At 39.3% G+C, this 17,909-nt stretch overlaps 1 protein-coding gene across 10 annotated transcripts in view; it reads right to left on the bottom strand.

Moving 5' to 3' along the window:
* The window catches only part of LOC139044846 (uncharacterized), a 140,729-nt gene extending 136,587 nt beyond the window's left edge, over window positions 1-4,142 (bottom strand). For 3 of the 10 annotated variants that reach the window (XM_070505570.1, XM_070505568.1, XM_070505571.1), the window contains exons 1-2: window positions 4,057-4,142; window positions 2,043-2,181 (exon numbers count right to left, since the gene is read on the bottom strand). In XM_070505570.1, coding sequence (XP_070361671.1) covers window positions 2,043-2,143 — 101 coding nt within the window. In that variant the 5' untranslated portion in view covers window positions 2,144-2,181; window positions 4,057-4,142. Of the gene's footprint in view, window positions 1-2,042; window positions 2,182-2,901; window positions 3,934-4,056 lie in introns of those variants that run through there. The other 7 variants (XM_070505569.1, XM_070505567.1, XM_070505572.1 and 4 more) reach the window with 7 other exon arrangements.
* Window positions 4,143-17,909: the final 13,767 nt, after the last annotated feature.

The following is a 17,909-nucleotide window of genomic DNA, read 5'->3' as shown; positions in this document are numbered from 1 at the left end:
CTAAGGGAGTATTCTCCATTAGCCAGAAATGATCAGTTATTCTTCAAAAACAATTGTATGTGGCTCAGTAAATAAGCCCTGGGGTCAGAAAAAGGGATGTTTACTCCCCAGCTCCGCCACTTTTGGCTGTGTGGCCTTGCTCAAGTTAGTAACCTTTCTGGATCTCAGTTTCTTGTGGGTAAACAGGTAAAATAAAATCTACCGCACAGAATTGCTACAAAATGAAGCTAAATTGCATGATATAATTTACATAAAGATCCTTGTTTAGTTGCACAAACTTTAATTCAAAAAAAAAAAAGCAAGGAAAGAGAAAATCAGCAATAAACAACCAGCCAGAAGCAAATACATGTGTGTTTTCAGCGTTCTGTGGTAAACGCCATATCCCAGTGAGTGTCTCCCTTACGGATGTACCACCTCTCAAGAAAAAGAGACAGGGCTGCTCATACAATACACAAGCCTGGTGTGACCCAGTCTCCAGTCTCTTTCAGCCTCTTCTCCCAAAGCTTTGTTCTTCCACCCTGAAGGTGTGTCACACCAAACTGCCTGGACTTCTGTAATCCGCCCACCGCATCGTGTCCCATTACTTTTGCATAAATCACTCCTCCCACCTTAGAAAATATTTTTCCATCTTAATCACCTGAAGAAAGGAAGACACTTGCACATGTGCAAACACTCACACACTCCTACACACACATGGATGCACTTCTTCAGTTGTGCCCACGGAATACCACAAAGATTCTAGAAACGGAATTAACCCCCACATAGACTTTCATAAACGACCTTCAAGAAATAAAAGAACCTGTTGAAATTCCACATAAAATTTTGTTTCTATGTGACTTTGCACATTTGTTTTCTAAACATAGGATTTGCAGCTTTGATCACAATCTCATTAGGGTCTGTGATCCAAAACAATATAAGAATTATTGTTCAGTTCTGGGTTCAAATCACCACTGTACTGCATATTGTTTGCAGGGCTCAGGTCTTATTAATCTAAGTGCTCAAAAGGCATTTATTTGGTGATGAACTGCATTAGCAAGAGAGCATTCTCAGGGCACTGGAAATTACGGTCACAGTACTATGCAAGGAAAAGTGAGATTCATGAAACAGAAAAGTCCATCCTTGCCCAGCTGCCATGAGATAAGCTTGGTTGGTGCAGTTCACAATTTGCTAATAATTAGTGGTTTTCTACGTAAAAAATTAATTATAGCATGATAAAATCCAATAGCACTTGTTCCTAATTCTCCTCTGATCTGCATTCTGTTGTTTATTCTCATTTGTTCGGATAAGGTCCATTGTCTCTAACGTTGCTTCATAAAGGGTAAGAAATAAATCAATGGTATTTAGCTTTTCTAACCATCTGGTCTGGCAAACATCCCAAAATTAATGTTTAAATCTGGGTGCAGTTCATGTATTTTTATCTTGTCTTAGGGAACATCTCTGGAGAGAGGAGATGAGGGGTTGGAATTGCCCTCTAATCTAGTGAGATATTTTATCTTTTTGTAGATATTGCTGTATAAATATTGTAGATTTTCATTATATGTTATGAAGTTCAGTTATACAACTAAGACCATGACTAGTGAGTTTGAAAGCTCCCACTTGGGACACTTTCTTCTATGTTTTAGAACAGAGGTTAGCAAACTTTTTCCTGTAAAGGGCCAGAGAGTAACACTTTTAGGCTTTGCAGGCCATACAGTTTTGTTGCAATCATTCAACTCTGCTGTTGAAGTGCAAAAACAAACACAGACAATATCTAACGAAATGGACAAGGCTATGTTCCAATAAAATTTGTTTGAAAAAACAGGTTACTCTTTAACTGAGATTTCTGAGGTTTGGTCAGAAAGGACCACGCATCTTCCTCCTGGTTCTCCTGGGATGCTTACTCTGGGAAGCTTGTCACCAGGTAAGAAGTCCTCGTCTCCCTGGTTAGTGAAGACTGGTATTCTTTAACTCAGATTTCTAGAACCTCCATATTCTGACACTAGCGTGCTTTTTCCCTCCTTACCTTCATCTATCCCCTCCATTCATCATTCATTGTCACTTACCTTCTGTGACAGTGACACTGGTGGGGTGGGAATGGTGTGGCAGCTGCTGCTTGGTGATTGGGTGTATTTGGATAGGGAGAGGAAAGAAGATGCAAACACATTTCTGGCAGTCCGAAGTTGGATGAATAAGAGGTGGTACCTTTAGTAGAAAGGCTAAAGTCAGATGAGGGAGGAATTAATATGAAAGAAAAGATGAATCTATCTAGTATAAAACCAGTGGTATCGTGGAACACTTCTGTGTACACTCTCGGTTCCCTCATACCTCTCTCATTTTCTCATATTAGAAGGGCAAACCCCCTATCCCCTGGTTAACTTCAACTCTCTGTTGAATTTAGCTGCTCCTCCACCCAGCTGAATATGGCTGGACAAAGCATACACGCCCCACTGTCAAACAGGCCCTAACGTTGCTCGGAGACCATATGTTTCCCTAATCTCTTCACTCTCTCACACTTCTAGGGGACCATTTCAAATCTCCTTCTCTAGCCTCATGCACCCAACACCTCCTCTCCCATTTACACTTTAGCTGTTGACCTTGCTTCCTATTTAACAAGGAAACAGAAACAATGAAAAAACAACTCCCACAAGCTTGCATCACCACAGCCAACCCCCTCCCTGCATCTGTGCACACATATTCTTCCTAGCTTCCTGTCATCCCGTCATTTTGTACAAACTGTGTTCCATCTAAAGTCCCTTATACATGGGAAGGCATGACTCTTGCCTACTCAAGGCCGTCACTCCGGCAATTCTTTCTCTTCTCTGGGATCACCAATTTTCCCTCTCTACTGAATAGTTTCTAACAGCTTATACGCACACAATTATCTCTCCCATATTAACAAAAGAATCCTTTTGTTGACCTCACCTTGAGAAGAGAAGGAATCTTCAGTGTGTGATACCACTGAAACTGTCTTCATCTGGTTGCCAAGACTTCACACTCTTCCAGTTACCCCCTACCTCAATGTCCACTCTTTCTGTGGCTCCTTTGCAAACTTCTCCTTAGCCTCTCAACCTCTACACATTGGAGTGACCCAGAGCTCAGCTCTCAGACCTCTTCTCTTTTCTTATTGCACACACTACCACAGTGATTCATCCAGTTTTGTGACTTTAAATACCACCCAGGTGAGAACGACTCCCAAATTTACAGCTCATCATAGGCACTCTCCCGAACTCCAGACACATATACCCAGGCTACCACCTAATTTATATTTCCATTTTGATGTCTAACAGGTATCTCTGATTTATTGCATGCAAAACCTGCTCTCCTTCCCAAACCTACCAACTGACAAAGTCTTCCCAGTCTCAGTTAAAAGCAACTTCTTCCTGCTGTCTCTCAATTAAAACTTTGAAATTACCCTTTGTTTGTCTCCTCATATCTCCGTCTTGCCTATTAGCAAATTCTGCTGGTTCTACCTTTTAAATATATCCAGAATCTCACCTCATCTTCCCGCGTCTGTTGTTTCCACCTTTTATAAAGCCACTATTATCTTTTGATGGAATTATTGCAGTAGTTTCTTAACAAATGTCTCTGATTCCACACTTGCTCACACAGTCACCAGTCCACTCTCAGCAGCCAGCCACATTGTGTTGGTCCTTCTCTCACAACTTTCCATTGAGTTCCCATCTCATCAGAGTCCAAGCCATCATCTTTAGAGAGGCTTATGAGGCTCTGTACATCCTGGCACCATTATCTCTCACTTCGTCTCCTGCTTTTCTGTCTCTCTGGCTTGCTCTCTTCCAGAAACTCTGGCTTCCTTAGTACTGGTGACCATTCCAGCCACGCTGCTGCCTCAGAGCTTCTGCACTGTTTCCAGCCCCTGGAAGTCCCCTCCCCAGGGAGACTCACTCTCTCACTCCCTTCAGGTCTTTGTTGTTATACTATATTCCCAGTGATGTCTTCCCTGAAAACCTTTTTAAAAATTGCATCTTGGTCCTCTCCCAAATCTGGCACCCTTTCCTGCTTCCTTATTTAACTTTTCACCACAGCACTTAGCACCAGCTGACCTCGTTTCAGCCTCACCTTACTCCATGGAGGCACAGATATGGCTGGGCAGCCGAGGCAAAGTTCCATCACGTTCTGACTGCACACCACTGGTTGCGGCAGCAATACGGGAGGAAAAAGAGGTCCAAGAAGATGGGAGACAGGGCATGTGATGCACCCACTGCAGATGCCAATTGGCATAATCACACCAAAACAGCAGCCTGCTTTTCCCAACTTGTCTATTTAAGACATTGCCTCTCATGCCCTTCTTTGAAGAGATTTTTGGAAACAGATTTGAAACAGATTTCCGTTTCTCTGTCTGCTTAACCCTTCTATCCAGTCCACTGATGCTCCATTCACCATTTCGTTTTTAAAAATTTATGCTCGCTTTACTGTACCTTCAGTACAGAAGTGAAAAATGTACTCGACGTTATTGATGTTTCTCTGTTTCCCAATGCACCAGTTTGTTATGCCTCTGGAAAGGTGACCTTTTCTGTGAAGGAACAGGGACATAAATAATTTTGGTAGTAAGTTTAGTTACGCCTTTGTTGGGATGGCTTAACAAGTGGAATTTTTAACTCTTATTTTAACGACTTGTTATAACTAAGTAAATATGAAAAACAAATTTCTCAATATGTGCATTTGCATATTTACATGTTTTCAAAAATAAAGAGAAAATACATAATATTTGGGAATAAGATATGAAAGTCATTTTCACAAGTTACAGATGTCCTGATAACACATAAGTGGTGAAACTATATAAGGTCTTCTCTAATGAGTGAAAACATTTTTGATTTCACACTTCCCACATCTTGTACTTTGTAAGAATTACTTAAGATGTTTTAAGATTTTTAAAACAATTTAAATGGTAGTTCATTTAACTCTCAAAACTAAATAAATACCTCTTTATACAGTTTGGCATTGCTAAACTTTTATTTAACAAAAAGTGACTGAAATCTTTTTAAGTTGATAGCTGAAAGACATTTTTCATAACTCAGGGCACTCATCATAAATTCTGGGGTTTTTGTTTTCTAATCACTGTAAATAAGTCCACCTTATATCTTTTCCATATGACAGAGAATTTTTGTGGATTTAATGATATAATTGATCTCAGAATGAAAAAAATTATTTTCAGAAGTGTATTCACTTTCTTAGAACATTTCAGGGACAAAGTTCAGCAGTAGAAGCATAGTAATTTCAGAAATATGTTTCTCCAGCTTGCAAAATTCCAAAAATCACCAGGAAAGTTCAAATCCTGAGCTCATGCACTCACGTTAATTACAGGCACATTTAACCACACCACCTTGGTTTCCATATTGACACGGAAAAGAGATGGAGAGACTAGATGAGAACCCAGTTACTGGAACCTGGGTACAAAGTGGGACACGGGACTCTGGCCCTACCAATTGTGATATCACATCCAATGGCCTTGGTCTCCAGTTCAAGTGTATATATGTGGCCCCAACATCCCTAGAACTTTTCATGCAGAGATTTATGGGAACTTTTTCATTACTGTCGGGTCACTGAATTGGAATGATATGAACTTGAGGCTATTTATAACCACATTATCTGCCACCTGGAGAAAGCCTATCTGGAGTAGGAGAGGGTGAGACCAACAAAGGCAAGTGTGAAATGACAAGAAATAAATAGTTCTCCCCTAGACGGTGTTGCTTCTCCCTTTATATGACAGCATCTGCCATCACTGGAGAAAATGGGAACACAACAGATCAAGTAATAATCTGGATGAATGAGAAACCCGAATTCCCTCCAGCCCATACAAGTTGGATTACAGCCCCAGATAGACATGCTGGGGATCCAGGGACCAGCCTGTGCATAGATATGTGGTAATCAGAGAGGTTCCAGTTCAAGATGGCAACGTAGGAGGATCATGAACTCGCCTCCTTCCAGGGACACACTGAATCTACAGTTATACATAGAACAATTTCCTCTGAAAGAAACCTCAAAACTACCTGAATGACTCCTACACACTGGGCGAACAAGAAAAACCCACATGGAAATGGGTAGGAGAGGTTGATACACAATCTCACTGTAAGCCCCACCCCCAGCGTGGGACCCACAGTCAGACAGGAACTCAACAACTCCAAGCTTGTCCCTGAGGAGTGAAGGGCTTAACCCCACATCAGATGCCCTAACCTTTAAGACCTGCACCTGAGAGACAAGCTTCCAAAACATCTAGCTTTGAAAGCCAGTGGAGCTTGTATCCACAAGACCCATAAGGCTACAGCAATCTGAGGAACAGTTCTTAAATAGGTTGCCTGGACTCACCGTGGCTACACCTCAGGGCCCGTGCAGAGGCAGCAGAGTGACATGCCTAATCTTTCTGAGAAGGAGGCCTATTCGCTTATCTTCATAGCTGTGGCCTGAAGGGTAGGCTCCTAATTAAACACACATCTAAGGGCCAATGACAATATTCTCGAGACACATCGAAGGGCTCTCCCTCTTCCTGGAGATATGTATATATCGATCTCTGCCTCCTGTTCCTTGTAATATTCGGACTTCAGCCTGGTTCCTCAAAGAGCTCCTGAAACCCTTGTAATTTCCTGAGCGACAAGAGCATCTTTTGTTCTGGTGAGGTGACTCTTGGTGGGGGATGGCTGCCAGAAAGACCAAGCCATAATTAGAAGTTGGAACTTTTAGCCCCATTCCCCCATTCTCCAGAGAAGGAGAGGGGCTAAAAAAGGTGTTAATAATCAATCATACCTACATGAAGAAGCCTCCATAAAAATCTCTGAAGTACTGGGTCCAGAGAGCTTCCAGGTGTGTGAACACACCCACATGCCAGGAGGGTGGCGTATCCCAACTCCATGGGAGTAGAAGCTTCTGTGCTTGGGACTCTTCTGGACCTCACCGTATCTCTTCATCTGCCTGTTCATTTGTATCTTTTATCATATGCTTCATTTTATAATAAGCCGGTAACTAAGTAAATGTTTCCCTCAGTTCTGTGGGGTGCTCTAACAAATTATCAAACCCAAGGAGGGGGTTGTGGAAGCAGTGATTTATAGCAGGTCAGTTAGAAGTACAGGTGACAACCTGGGACTTGTAATTGGCATCTAAAGTGGGGGCAGTCTTATGAATCTGAGCCCCTAACCTGTCAGATCTGATGCTGTCTCCAAATAGAGAGTGTCAGAACTGAATCGAATTGTAGGACACCCAGCTGATGTTGGAGAATTGATCAATTGGGAATAAACCCACACATCTGGTGTCAGAAGTGCTGTAAGTGTGGTAGCAGTCTGCCATTGTACACCAGACAGCAAGACATCAAGGGAAAGAAGGTCTTGGGTACATTGCTTGAATCCTGCAATCTTGTACCTGGGTTCTTGCTTGCACAAGAATAATTGTAGTAATAATAATCCCTCTGTTTCTTATGGCAGTTGGACTTATTTTTGTGTCACTTTCAACTAAAAAAAAAAAACTGTAAGCGGCAATGCAAGATGTTAGTGACATTAGCTAATTAATTAATTAGTTCCTGTGATTAAGAAAGAACTTCCCACCACTGGGAATGTGAACGGGATATGAGTTCCTTTTTATAGCATGATGCCAGATCTTCTAAATAAGCCATACTTTATGTTCAACAAAAAAGAGAATAAGGAGAATTCCCAGGAGAGCATGATCCCTTTCTGACTACTGAAAAGAGCCCCTCAGTTGTTAGTGACTCACTGAACAAGTGTCCTCTATGTGCATGGTTCATTTTGAACACGTATCTGGGCATTGGCTGGTTGTAATATTGTGATAATGCTGTTGGGCTGGTAAGTGACGACATCCCTCCTTGTCCCTAGGGAATGGAGTCTCCAGGGAAAGGCAAATGCATTTATAAAGGTGGTCATCATGACTGTAAAATTCCTGAGGAAAGAGGTGTATCTTTCAGACAAGTCGTTAAGGGGTGGTCAAGGGGAAAAACAAAACTAAAATTATTCTGCTGAGCTCTCAAATGCAGAACTATGAATGAAAGTAAAAGGAAGTAGGATTTGAATAAAAAGAATGACTCTCTAGCATTCCTCATCATTGCAAGTATTCAAATAAGATTCGTCAGGAAAGTTTGGAGAGGATTCTTGAATTGGGCAGAGGAAAATGCAAAGACGATTCCTGCGTTGGCTTGAATGACTTCAATGCTGTTTCCAACTCTAAACTTCAAGTAGTCTATCCTCCAAGATTCATACAGAACTACAGAACCGTTCAGTGTGCAAGTTGTTTAATAGTACCATAGAAATCTGAATAATGAGCATTTTCCCATGGTTTTATTTTTGTGTAAAGCACTCTTAGCAGTATGAATAACGAGTATACTTCAAATCAACATGCTTTCTTGCTTTATCTTTAAAGACACCATGTCAGACATTTAAAGTAAGTGTCTGCTCTCAAGAAAATGGATCTCAAGGCACAAGGAATAAATCATAATGACTTCTTTATTTGGAGCAAGTTTCACTTGCAATAGAAAGGAAAAGTGGGAGTGTGGAAAAGTGTCTTCCAGAAAATTATACGTTCCCAAAGGTCGTTTTAAATTTTAAAAGTTTTAATCAACCATTTGATTCTGATTTCAAGTCAAAAGTTACACAGGTTAATTTTATTATAAACAGAAAATCTTGTATTCATTCAAATATTGATGATGGGGAGTAGCACTACTAACTGTGCTGAGCAGAAAATAGGAGCCAAATAAAAGAGAAAGATGCTTTACGTCACTCGTCAAATTAAGAGTCTTCCGCCCCCCCCCCCCCCGCCCCCCAGGATCATCCTAAAGACAAAATTGGGGAAGTATTTCCTACTTTTGTACATAATGACCTCTATTCCATCCTTTGCATGATCTGTGTGTCTCTGAAACTTGGTTTCTGTCTAAATGTCTAAAGAAAGACCTTATTAGGATGAAATACATTTTTGCTGCATTGATGTGATCTCTGGGTTCTGGGCTGCCAATGACCTAAATGAAGAGAATATAAGTAGCTGACAAACAAGGAGAGGGAGGAGAGCATGTAGCTGCCCTCCTGCCGTTGCTCTGTTCACGGTGAGGACTGAGCCATTCTAATCCCCTTGGATTTTTTATCTACCAAAACAGCTTGGGCCCATCAACAAATTGCAGCGGCATATGGTCCAGGTTTACGAGTAATCTGGCACATGATTAAGGCAAGGGGGATGTCATCCTTCAGCAAATACTGAAAATATTGTAGGAGAATTTGGTGGGGTTTTAAAAAGTCAACCTGATAAAATTATAATTATTAAATACTTCCCCAAATCAACAATTTGGATTTTGTAAATTAAAATTTTCTTTAAATGTAGGAAGTTGCTATGGGAAGAAAACCAATGGCTAAAGTGTTAGCAAGTAGTAGTTCTGTTTCTCTGCTGTAGAATCAGTAGCTTGCGTGCTGCTCTTCAGGATTCCATGGGGCCACACAGTAGGCCTGGGTTTCAGTCAGGACCAAGACTCCACTCCCCTGCAATCACTGTACTTACAACTTTTCTAAGGTCCCAGTGATGAGGGAAACAATTTCAAAGAGAGGGATGATGCGAAGACAGGTGTAATGCTAGATTGTGTCTAATGTAACCTCATCCATGTTTCTCAAACTGGAGCAAGTCTCGAGCTACAGCAGTGGTTCTCACCCCTGGGTGCACGTTAGATTCCTCTGGTGAGATTATAAAAAATATCAATGCTAAGGTGCTATCCCAGAGAAGTAGATTTAATTGGACTTTGGTGAGGCCCAGACGTTGGTCTTTTTAAAAAGTTTCCCTAGTGTTTCTACTGTTTCGCCAGAGCTATGACCCTTTGAATTAGGGTAACTCTCAGTGTGCCCAGGGGGGCACAAACCTATAGGATAAAATCTGAACACATCTTTCTGGAAAATCCATCTTACTCAAAGATTTGGGGAAGAAAGCCTTTCAGTATTTTTTGTTCCTTTTAAAAAATTATTATAAATTAAGACCTTATACCTATAGTATGTTTAAGACAAATATAAATACATAGTAAAATACAAAATTTACATCAGATTTTCAGGTAAAACTGTGCCTCAATACCCTAGCGGGAATATGTGTTCATTCATCAGACATTGTTCGAGAGTTAATTTACATAAGACATTAGGCTTTCGTGGAGACCACTTCAGGATTTTAAATTCCTCTCATTTGCTTACTCATATACAGCAATCTAATAACTTCATACCTCAATGTTTTTCTAATCATCAATTTAGGAATATATGTGTGTGTGTGTGTGTGCGTGTATATCTTTTAATTAGTAAAAAAAAAAAAATTTTTTAAAGAACTCTTAACACTATATTGCATCTATGTCCAAACAAGTTTAGCAGTTACAGGTACAATTACGTAAGTCTGATTTAAATTCTAATTCCATCGTAGATTATTTAGCGTTTATGACTGTGAGGACTGAATAACAAATCGAGCAGCAGAAAGAAAACAGGTAAAATTTTTCATCTCATTCTGAGTAATACCACAGTGCTCTTTAGAGCCACAGCATAGCTTGTATAATTTTTCAGGTTTCCTGGTTGTTCTGAGCATTATATTCTTACTCTATCAAGTTATTTCTCATTGGATTAAAGCTAATTAGTACTGTAGAAATTTATAACCACATATTCAATCTGTGTGTAAAAGGGGTTAAATTTCCCTGGACCTCTACTCTTAGCACATACCATATGAGAGACAAGCCAAGTTTAACTTCACTGTCTTCTAATCTTTGAACTTGAAAACAATATCAGCGATTGCTTCCATAGGGTTCCAGCAACTTCCCTTATTGATGATCTTCCTTACTTTCCATTCATTTTCTCTTCAAAGTTAATTTGTCTAAATGTATTTATTGATCCATCTTTACTACAGCTTCCAGGGAGAAAAAAATAGGAGTTTTATTTTCAACAAAGTAATTTTTGCAAAAACTCCTGCTGGGTAAACCAACCAGTAAGCACTTAGCCAGCTGCAGAATCACCATAGCAACATAGTCACCTCATCGTCTTAAGATCCTTGCACTTCCTGGGCTTTTAGGAGGGCTCCATATCCAGTGGTACAAACTGATACAGAAGAGCAGACATGAGAGATTTGTGGCTATGGCTCTGTTGGGAAAAATGTCTCAAGTCTTAATTTAAAATATTCACATTGACTACTTATATTACTTGGAAAATCCCACAACCATAAATCAAGGAAGTGTTACAAGAAGGGTGGACTAGAGCCTTCGTATTGGAGCAAAATCTTGAGAAGGCTCCAAAGTTCACTGATGGAGGGAGGAAATGAGAGAACTAGAACACCAAGGTGGTTCCCAACATTGAAAGGAATCAAGTTACCTCCCTTATTTGGTAAGATCAGAGTGGATTTTTGATGACTTGCATGGAAACTTGTTTAGATGAATAATAACTATTTTTCAATCTGTGGATTTTTAAAGCAAGAAAGCAAAAAGATCACAGCGTGAGGAAACTGTAGGCTGGGCCAGAAGCAGTGGTAAAAGTGTTGGAAGTGATTTTTCTGCCTTCCCCGTGAGTCATGTACATTCAAGAGTATTAGAATGAGTTTCAGAGAAGGAGTGAAGTACTTATACCCAACAAAGATGTTTCCAGGGCTGATAGAGAAGGAAATGGAGTCAAAGCATAGAGTCAAGAAAGCCAAGATGCAACTCAGACACAAGATCACAAGGCAAACTCAGACAAGGAATAAAATAACAGATTTAGATAAGACAAATGGATCTGCTGATAGAAATTGCACTCAAATTCTCCAGGTGCACATTTGATGAAGTATAATATTTCTTATTAATTAAATGACAAAATACTTTTGTGTTAAGCTTTCTTGTTCATCACTCAGGCATCCCCAGGATTTCTGGGAATAGTGAATACTTTAGACAGTGATTGTTATTTGAACTCAAGAGTTTACATTAAAGAAAACCCAGGAAAGGCACGAATTAACTAGAAACCACAGTCCCTCCTTCCATCAATATTTTACCTTCTTTCAGGGTAAGAGCAGATTTGAAACAGGAAAAAGAACTGCACTATTCACAGGATAAAAAAGCATCCTATCATTCTGCCCAAGGAATCCAAGGTTTACCCAGGAAGTTGGCACCCAAAAAAGCACTTGTTAAGAGTAACTGGATAGAAACTTTGTAGTTATTAAAACACAAGGAAGGCATTCTCTCTTTGTAGTGACGTAACTAATTCTGAACCCATCACACTCCTTCTAGGATTTCTTACCAATATTCTTCTTGGAAACTAGTAAGAAATCTCAGAGCTCTAGCTTCAAATTATTCTCAGCATATTTCCTCCCAACAAATAAAACAGTTAAAAGCAATAGTTGCCATTTATTGAGTGCCAACTAGGTGCCAGGTGCTTCCAGAAATTCTGAAGCATGGTAACTAATATAACCTATAATTTATAGATGAGAAAGTTCAAACATAAAGAAGCTAAACATCTTGCTTTCTAGCTATCATTTGTACTATTAACAGCTTTGTTTCCTAACCTCAGTGAGACTTGAAATTTATTGACCATTCTGTTCTTACCCATCAGTCAGCCTCCTCCCGTCCTCATTTCCCACGTGGACAATAATCCACAGCTTGAATAACTTTTTTGTGCCTCATTTCATTGTGCCAATGCCACAATCTCTGCTACCTAATATGGATGAGGGGGGAATAAAACATAAAACTGTGTAGACCTGTGTCACCCTAAGTTAATGGTATCCAGTTGGCCCTTAATATTGCCTCAATATCCTGTAGTGTGTACCTCATCAGCTTGTCTCTCACTATCCAGAATAACCATTCCCATCTTGCCTGCTTTTCGCAAGCTCCTTATCCCATTAACTCATCATTTACACTTAACACAGGGCCTGTTCTCAAATATTGTAGAGAAAACAAAGACAACCACGTGAAAACTTGCCCACCTTCACTCTCACCCACCCACACATTTGCTATGTTAGCTTTCTATTTATTTTTTCTCCTGTTTTTCCAGAAAAGATATTCTATTCTCCTTTCTGAAGCTTATTCTGCCATCCCTTCCAATTCTCATATAGAAGTTTTTCAATCATTTATTCCCCCTTATGGTAAAGTCTCTGATTTCTCCCTCTGCACTGACATTTTCTCTTTTGCATATAAGATTGCTCAAGCCTCTGCAAAACAAATATCTTCCTTGCAACCTCCATCTACCTCTAACTCCTACTTAGCTTCTCCCCTTTAAATATAAGCTAGTTCAAAAAATAGTCTATACACAGGTACTTTAATTTCCCATTATTCACTTCATTCCTTAACTCTTGCCATCTACAGCCACCATTCCTACCACTTCATTGAAATAATTCTTTCAAATGTAGGATGACCATATATCCTGGTTTTCCTGGAGAACTTCTGGTTTATACTTGTTGTCCTACCATAATTATTAATAACAACCCCTGTATTAGTCAGTGTTCTCCAGAGAAACAGAAGCAATAGAATGTGTGGATAGATAGATAGATAGATACATAGATAGAGAGTTATATAGATATAGAAGAGCTTTATTATAACAATTCAGCTTACCTGATTATAGAGGCTGGGAAGATCTGCCATCTGCAAGTGGAGACCCAGGAGATCTGGTGGTGTAATTCCAGTCCAAGACGAAAGGCCTGAGAACCAGGAGAACCGATGGGGTAAATTCTAACCTAAATCTGAAGGCCTGAGAACCAGGAGCGCTGATGGTGTAAGTCCCAGTGTGGGAGCTGGAGAAACCAATGTTCCAGCTCAAGTAATCAGACAGACAAAGAGCCAGTTCTCCCTTCCTCTGCCTTTTTGTTCTATTCAGGCCCTCAACTGATTGGATGATGCCCATGCCTACTAGAGAGGGCGATCTGCTTCTCTCAGTCTATTGATTCAATGCTAATTTCATCTAGAAACACCTTCACAGGCACATCTAGAAATAATGTTTAGCAAATATCTGGGAACCCCATGGCCCATTCAAGTTGACACACAAAATCAACCATCACAATCCCTTTCATTCTCAAACTTATTCTATTTTGGATGATAATTTACATCATCATTCTTTCTACTTTTCAATCCTTAACTTGCTTGACGGCACCACAGCAATTGCCTCTGTAACCCAGGCTTCTTCTTGGACTCCTTTGACTCTGGGAAACCACCCTCACATGGTAAATAATCTGACTTCACCAGCTATTCCTTCTCAGTCTCTTTTGTAATCTCCTCTTTCTCTATCTGCTCCTTAAGAATTGGTATTTCTCTAAGTTTATCCCTTGGCTGGTCCTTCTGGATAATATATTCATGCTACTGGTGTCGACTAGTGTCGCTGTGCAATAACTCCCAATTGTACGTCTCTAAGCATAGATCTCCTTCTTGATCTCGAGGCTGTTTTATGTAGCCACTTATGGGAATTCCCACTTGGATGCCTCAAAAGACACTGTAAATGGAACCCACCTCAAACTGAACCCATCAGTTTCCCTTCAGATTTACTTATCTTCCCAGACTATCCAGTCTAGGTGAGTGGCAGCACCCACATCCGTTGTTCAAATCAGAGGCCTGAACATCGTGTTTGACTCACCTTCCCTTACTCTCCTACCCCGTATCAAATTTGCCATCAATTTCAGTTGATTCTAGTTTTTAAAACATTTTTAAAATTTTTGACATTTGCCTATATCCACTGTGATTAACTTGATTTAGGACCTTATTATTTTTCACTTTGTTTTCTATAAAGGCTTTTTGTCTCGTCTTCCTAACTTCTCCCTTTAACCTATTTGCCACACTGCCACCCGTCTGATCTTTCTAAATCCTACTTTGGCTTCACAGCGACTTCCGGCAAGGCACTTCGTGATGTTTTCTAAGTGTACCTCCCCAGCCCTTGACCCTATACCCCAATATACTCAGCTCAAAATTACTGATTTGAGCCAAACCTGTCATGTTTTTGTACGTGCTTCTTTCTCTCCCTAAAAGGACTCGCCTTCCAAATTAGTCTCACTTTGCCTCAATATCAACTCCCTGTGAAAGACTTCTGGGCTGGGTTGGGTAGCCTTCGTTATATAGCATCCTTTGCTTTCTTTCATTGCAGAACTCATTATCCTGCAGCGTAATAGTAAAGTTGCCGTTCATCTCGACCACTAGACTATGAACTTCCAAACATCTTTGCATCCACTGTGTCTAGCATGAGGCCTGGCACAGAATAGGCACTCAATTAAGGTTTGTTAAGTAAATAACTGAATGGATGATTATTAGTCAATTAGAAATCATTTCTACCATAATAGATAGAGTACATCTAAGTAAAACATTTAAAAAAATTCTTTTCTTATAAAGATTTTAGTTCAATCCAGAGATTTAAAAATCCTGCAGAAGTGCTAAAGTTACTTGGCTAAATTCTGCTCCATGGTTCAGGGCTTCCTTTTCACGCTTCACCATATGACACCTGTAGCTTCATTTTTTCTTTCTTTATTTTTTGATCAAGTCACACCCTGCTGTCTGTTATGGTTATATTAAGGCTGCGCTTCTGCAGTGTTCCAAGCTTCCAGAAAGGCAGACCAGCCATTATAGAGCTCCTTTTCTTGTACAGCCACCTGCTTGCTGAGACATATGTTTCCCTCTCTTCTAGCATGTGTGTTTCTGAAATGCTTTTAAGCCAGACACAATTGTAAGGACTCTCAGTAGTAGATCATCAGTATTCTTCTACGCTCAAGAGATGAGGAATAATTTCTCTTTTTCTTAGCCCATTTGTGAAATAAAACATTTTAAATTTTGTTTAGAGGAAAAATATTAAAAGATCAATTCAATAGAGACCTATGATTAAAATGGGGAAAAGAAATCTTCCTGCTTTAGCCATGCCATCCCAATTGGAAAGTAAGAAATGGTCAGTTAGTAAGAAAGGGCTGAACAAGCATTGGAGAGGAGATTTGATATAATATTGATTAAAGAAATGCCTCATGATTATTACCTTATAACAAAAAACCCACATTGAAACATGGATATCTCATATTGACATGTTCAAGTTGGAAAATGAGAAAAGCTATCACTTATGGAAAACCTAATTCAGTATATTGCTAAGAAAAGTTTTGAGAGGAAGGAAAGTAAAAGAAATATTTCTTAGCCCGCTCAGTTTCTGTTGATAGGTGGCAGAAAGTTTTCCCTTGCTTCCAATAGACTAAGGTCTCCAAAACCCTATCCACCAAGAATTCTGCTGATATTTGTCTGTCTTCCACAACCTTCACTCCATTCGTCTGCTTCTCATAGCCTTACACAATGGTATAATTTTGGGGAAAAAGCTTTATGCTATGAAGTCAAATTTAATGCAATGAAAAATGACATCAAATATTTTTAAAGGTGTATCTAAAGAGTGATATGACTGGAATTATTATTCCAACCTCCTGTCAAATCCAGCAATCTCATTGTCTCTTTCTCTCTTTAAAATTCTTCAGGATAAAGGTAAGCTTAGATACCTACCTTCAAGGGTTTCTTCTCCACTTTGTTTTTATTCTGCACATTCTTTCTTTATGCAGGCCCGAAATGCATTTAATTAAAGTATTAAATAAAATTTATCCAGAATTTTGTTTATCTTAATTAAGAGGAACATTTAAAATATCTAATCTTCCATATTTCCAGAAACAGGTGTACATTTTATCTCTTTAGTATAAAAAGAAAGCTGACATTTGAGAAAAGACTTTATAAAAGATAGAAGCAAAAATAAAATAAAATAAAAAGAACACTCTGTAATTAATATCCTCACAGAAGTAAGATGAGAGTTTGCAGCCATGCAATAAGAATAGGGTAACATAAGCGGAAACTGTTCAGATAATGGGAAAGTACTTTTGGAACTTAAAAATATGAGAGAAGACATATAAATAATTAATAGGAATATGGTAATATAAAGCTGGAGAATTGACTCAGAAAGTAAAACTAAAAGAGAAAAAAAAGTGGAGGAGAAAAAGGATTAATCCAGGAGATCAACATCCAACTTAGAGGCATTCTAGAAAAAATATATATATATATATATATATATATATATATATTTGCTGAGAAAGATTTGCCCTTAGCTAACATCTATTGTCAATCTTCCTCTTTTTGCTTGAGGAAAGTTCACCCTGAGCTAACATCTGTGTGAATCTTCCTCTAATTTGTATTTGGGTCACCAACACAGCATAGCTGCTGACAAGTGGTGCAGGTCTGCATCCGGGAATCCAACCCAGGCTGATGAAGTGGAGAACACTGAACTGAACTTAACCACTAGGCCCCTGAGACAGCCCCTAGAAAAATAATTTTAAAAAAAAGTCAAAGAGGAAATTATTGAAGACAGAATACTAGTGAGTTTCTTGTTTTCTAGAACTTAAGAGTATGTGTTTATGATTTCAGATTTACAGGTCTCAGCAAGAACACCAGGAATAAAAAGAAAAAGATAAAATGAATAAAGAAAAGATTGCAAAAGTTTCCAGAGGAAAGAAAACCAGTACAGACAGTATCAGACTTCTCAACAGCAGCCCTGGGACCTAAAGTAGAAAACAGTGAAAAAATAAAGTACAACCTAGAATCCTATAGCCAGCCAAAGTACCAAGGATTGAGAAAATGGAATAGAGGTGTTTTCAGACACACAGTGCTTCAAACATCAACCTTTCGTGCAACCTTTCTGAGAAAGCTACTGGAGGATGCACTCTGATGGAATTAGACAGGGAATCAATAATGCAGAAAACATGAAAGCCAGCAGTGTGGGATCCAAGACAGAAAAGGACTTACTGTCTGTAGCAAGAAATCAACCAATAATCTCCAAAATTTTAGGTTAAGAAATAACAATATTATTGTGCTATTTAGACATACGAAGAATACCAGAATAAACAGCTAAAAGGGTTCACCCTCAGAAGTGTAACTCAGGGATGGGGAAAGGTATGACAGGTGAACACTTTCATTTAAATAAAATCTCTGTAAATATTTTAATTCAAATAAAATTAAGATGCATTCTTTAAGG

Source organism: Equus asinus, chromosome 3 (genome assembly GCF_041296235.1).
Source record: "Equus asinus isolate D_3611 breed Donkey chromosome 3, EquAss-T2T_v2, whole genome shotgun sequence".
Lineage (NCBI taxonomy): Eukaryota > Metazoa > Chordata > Mammalia > Perissodactyla > Equidae > Equus > Equus asinus.
The sequence above is the reverse complement of the archived record's forward strand: the minus strand, read 5'-3'. Positions and strand labels throughout refer to the sequence as shown.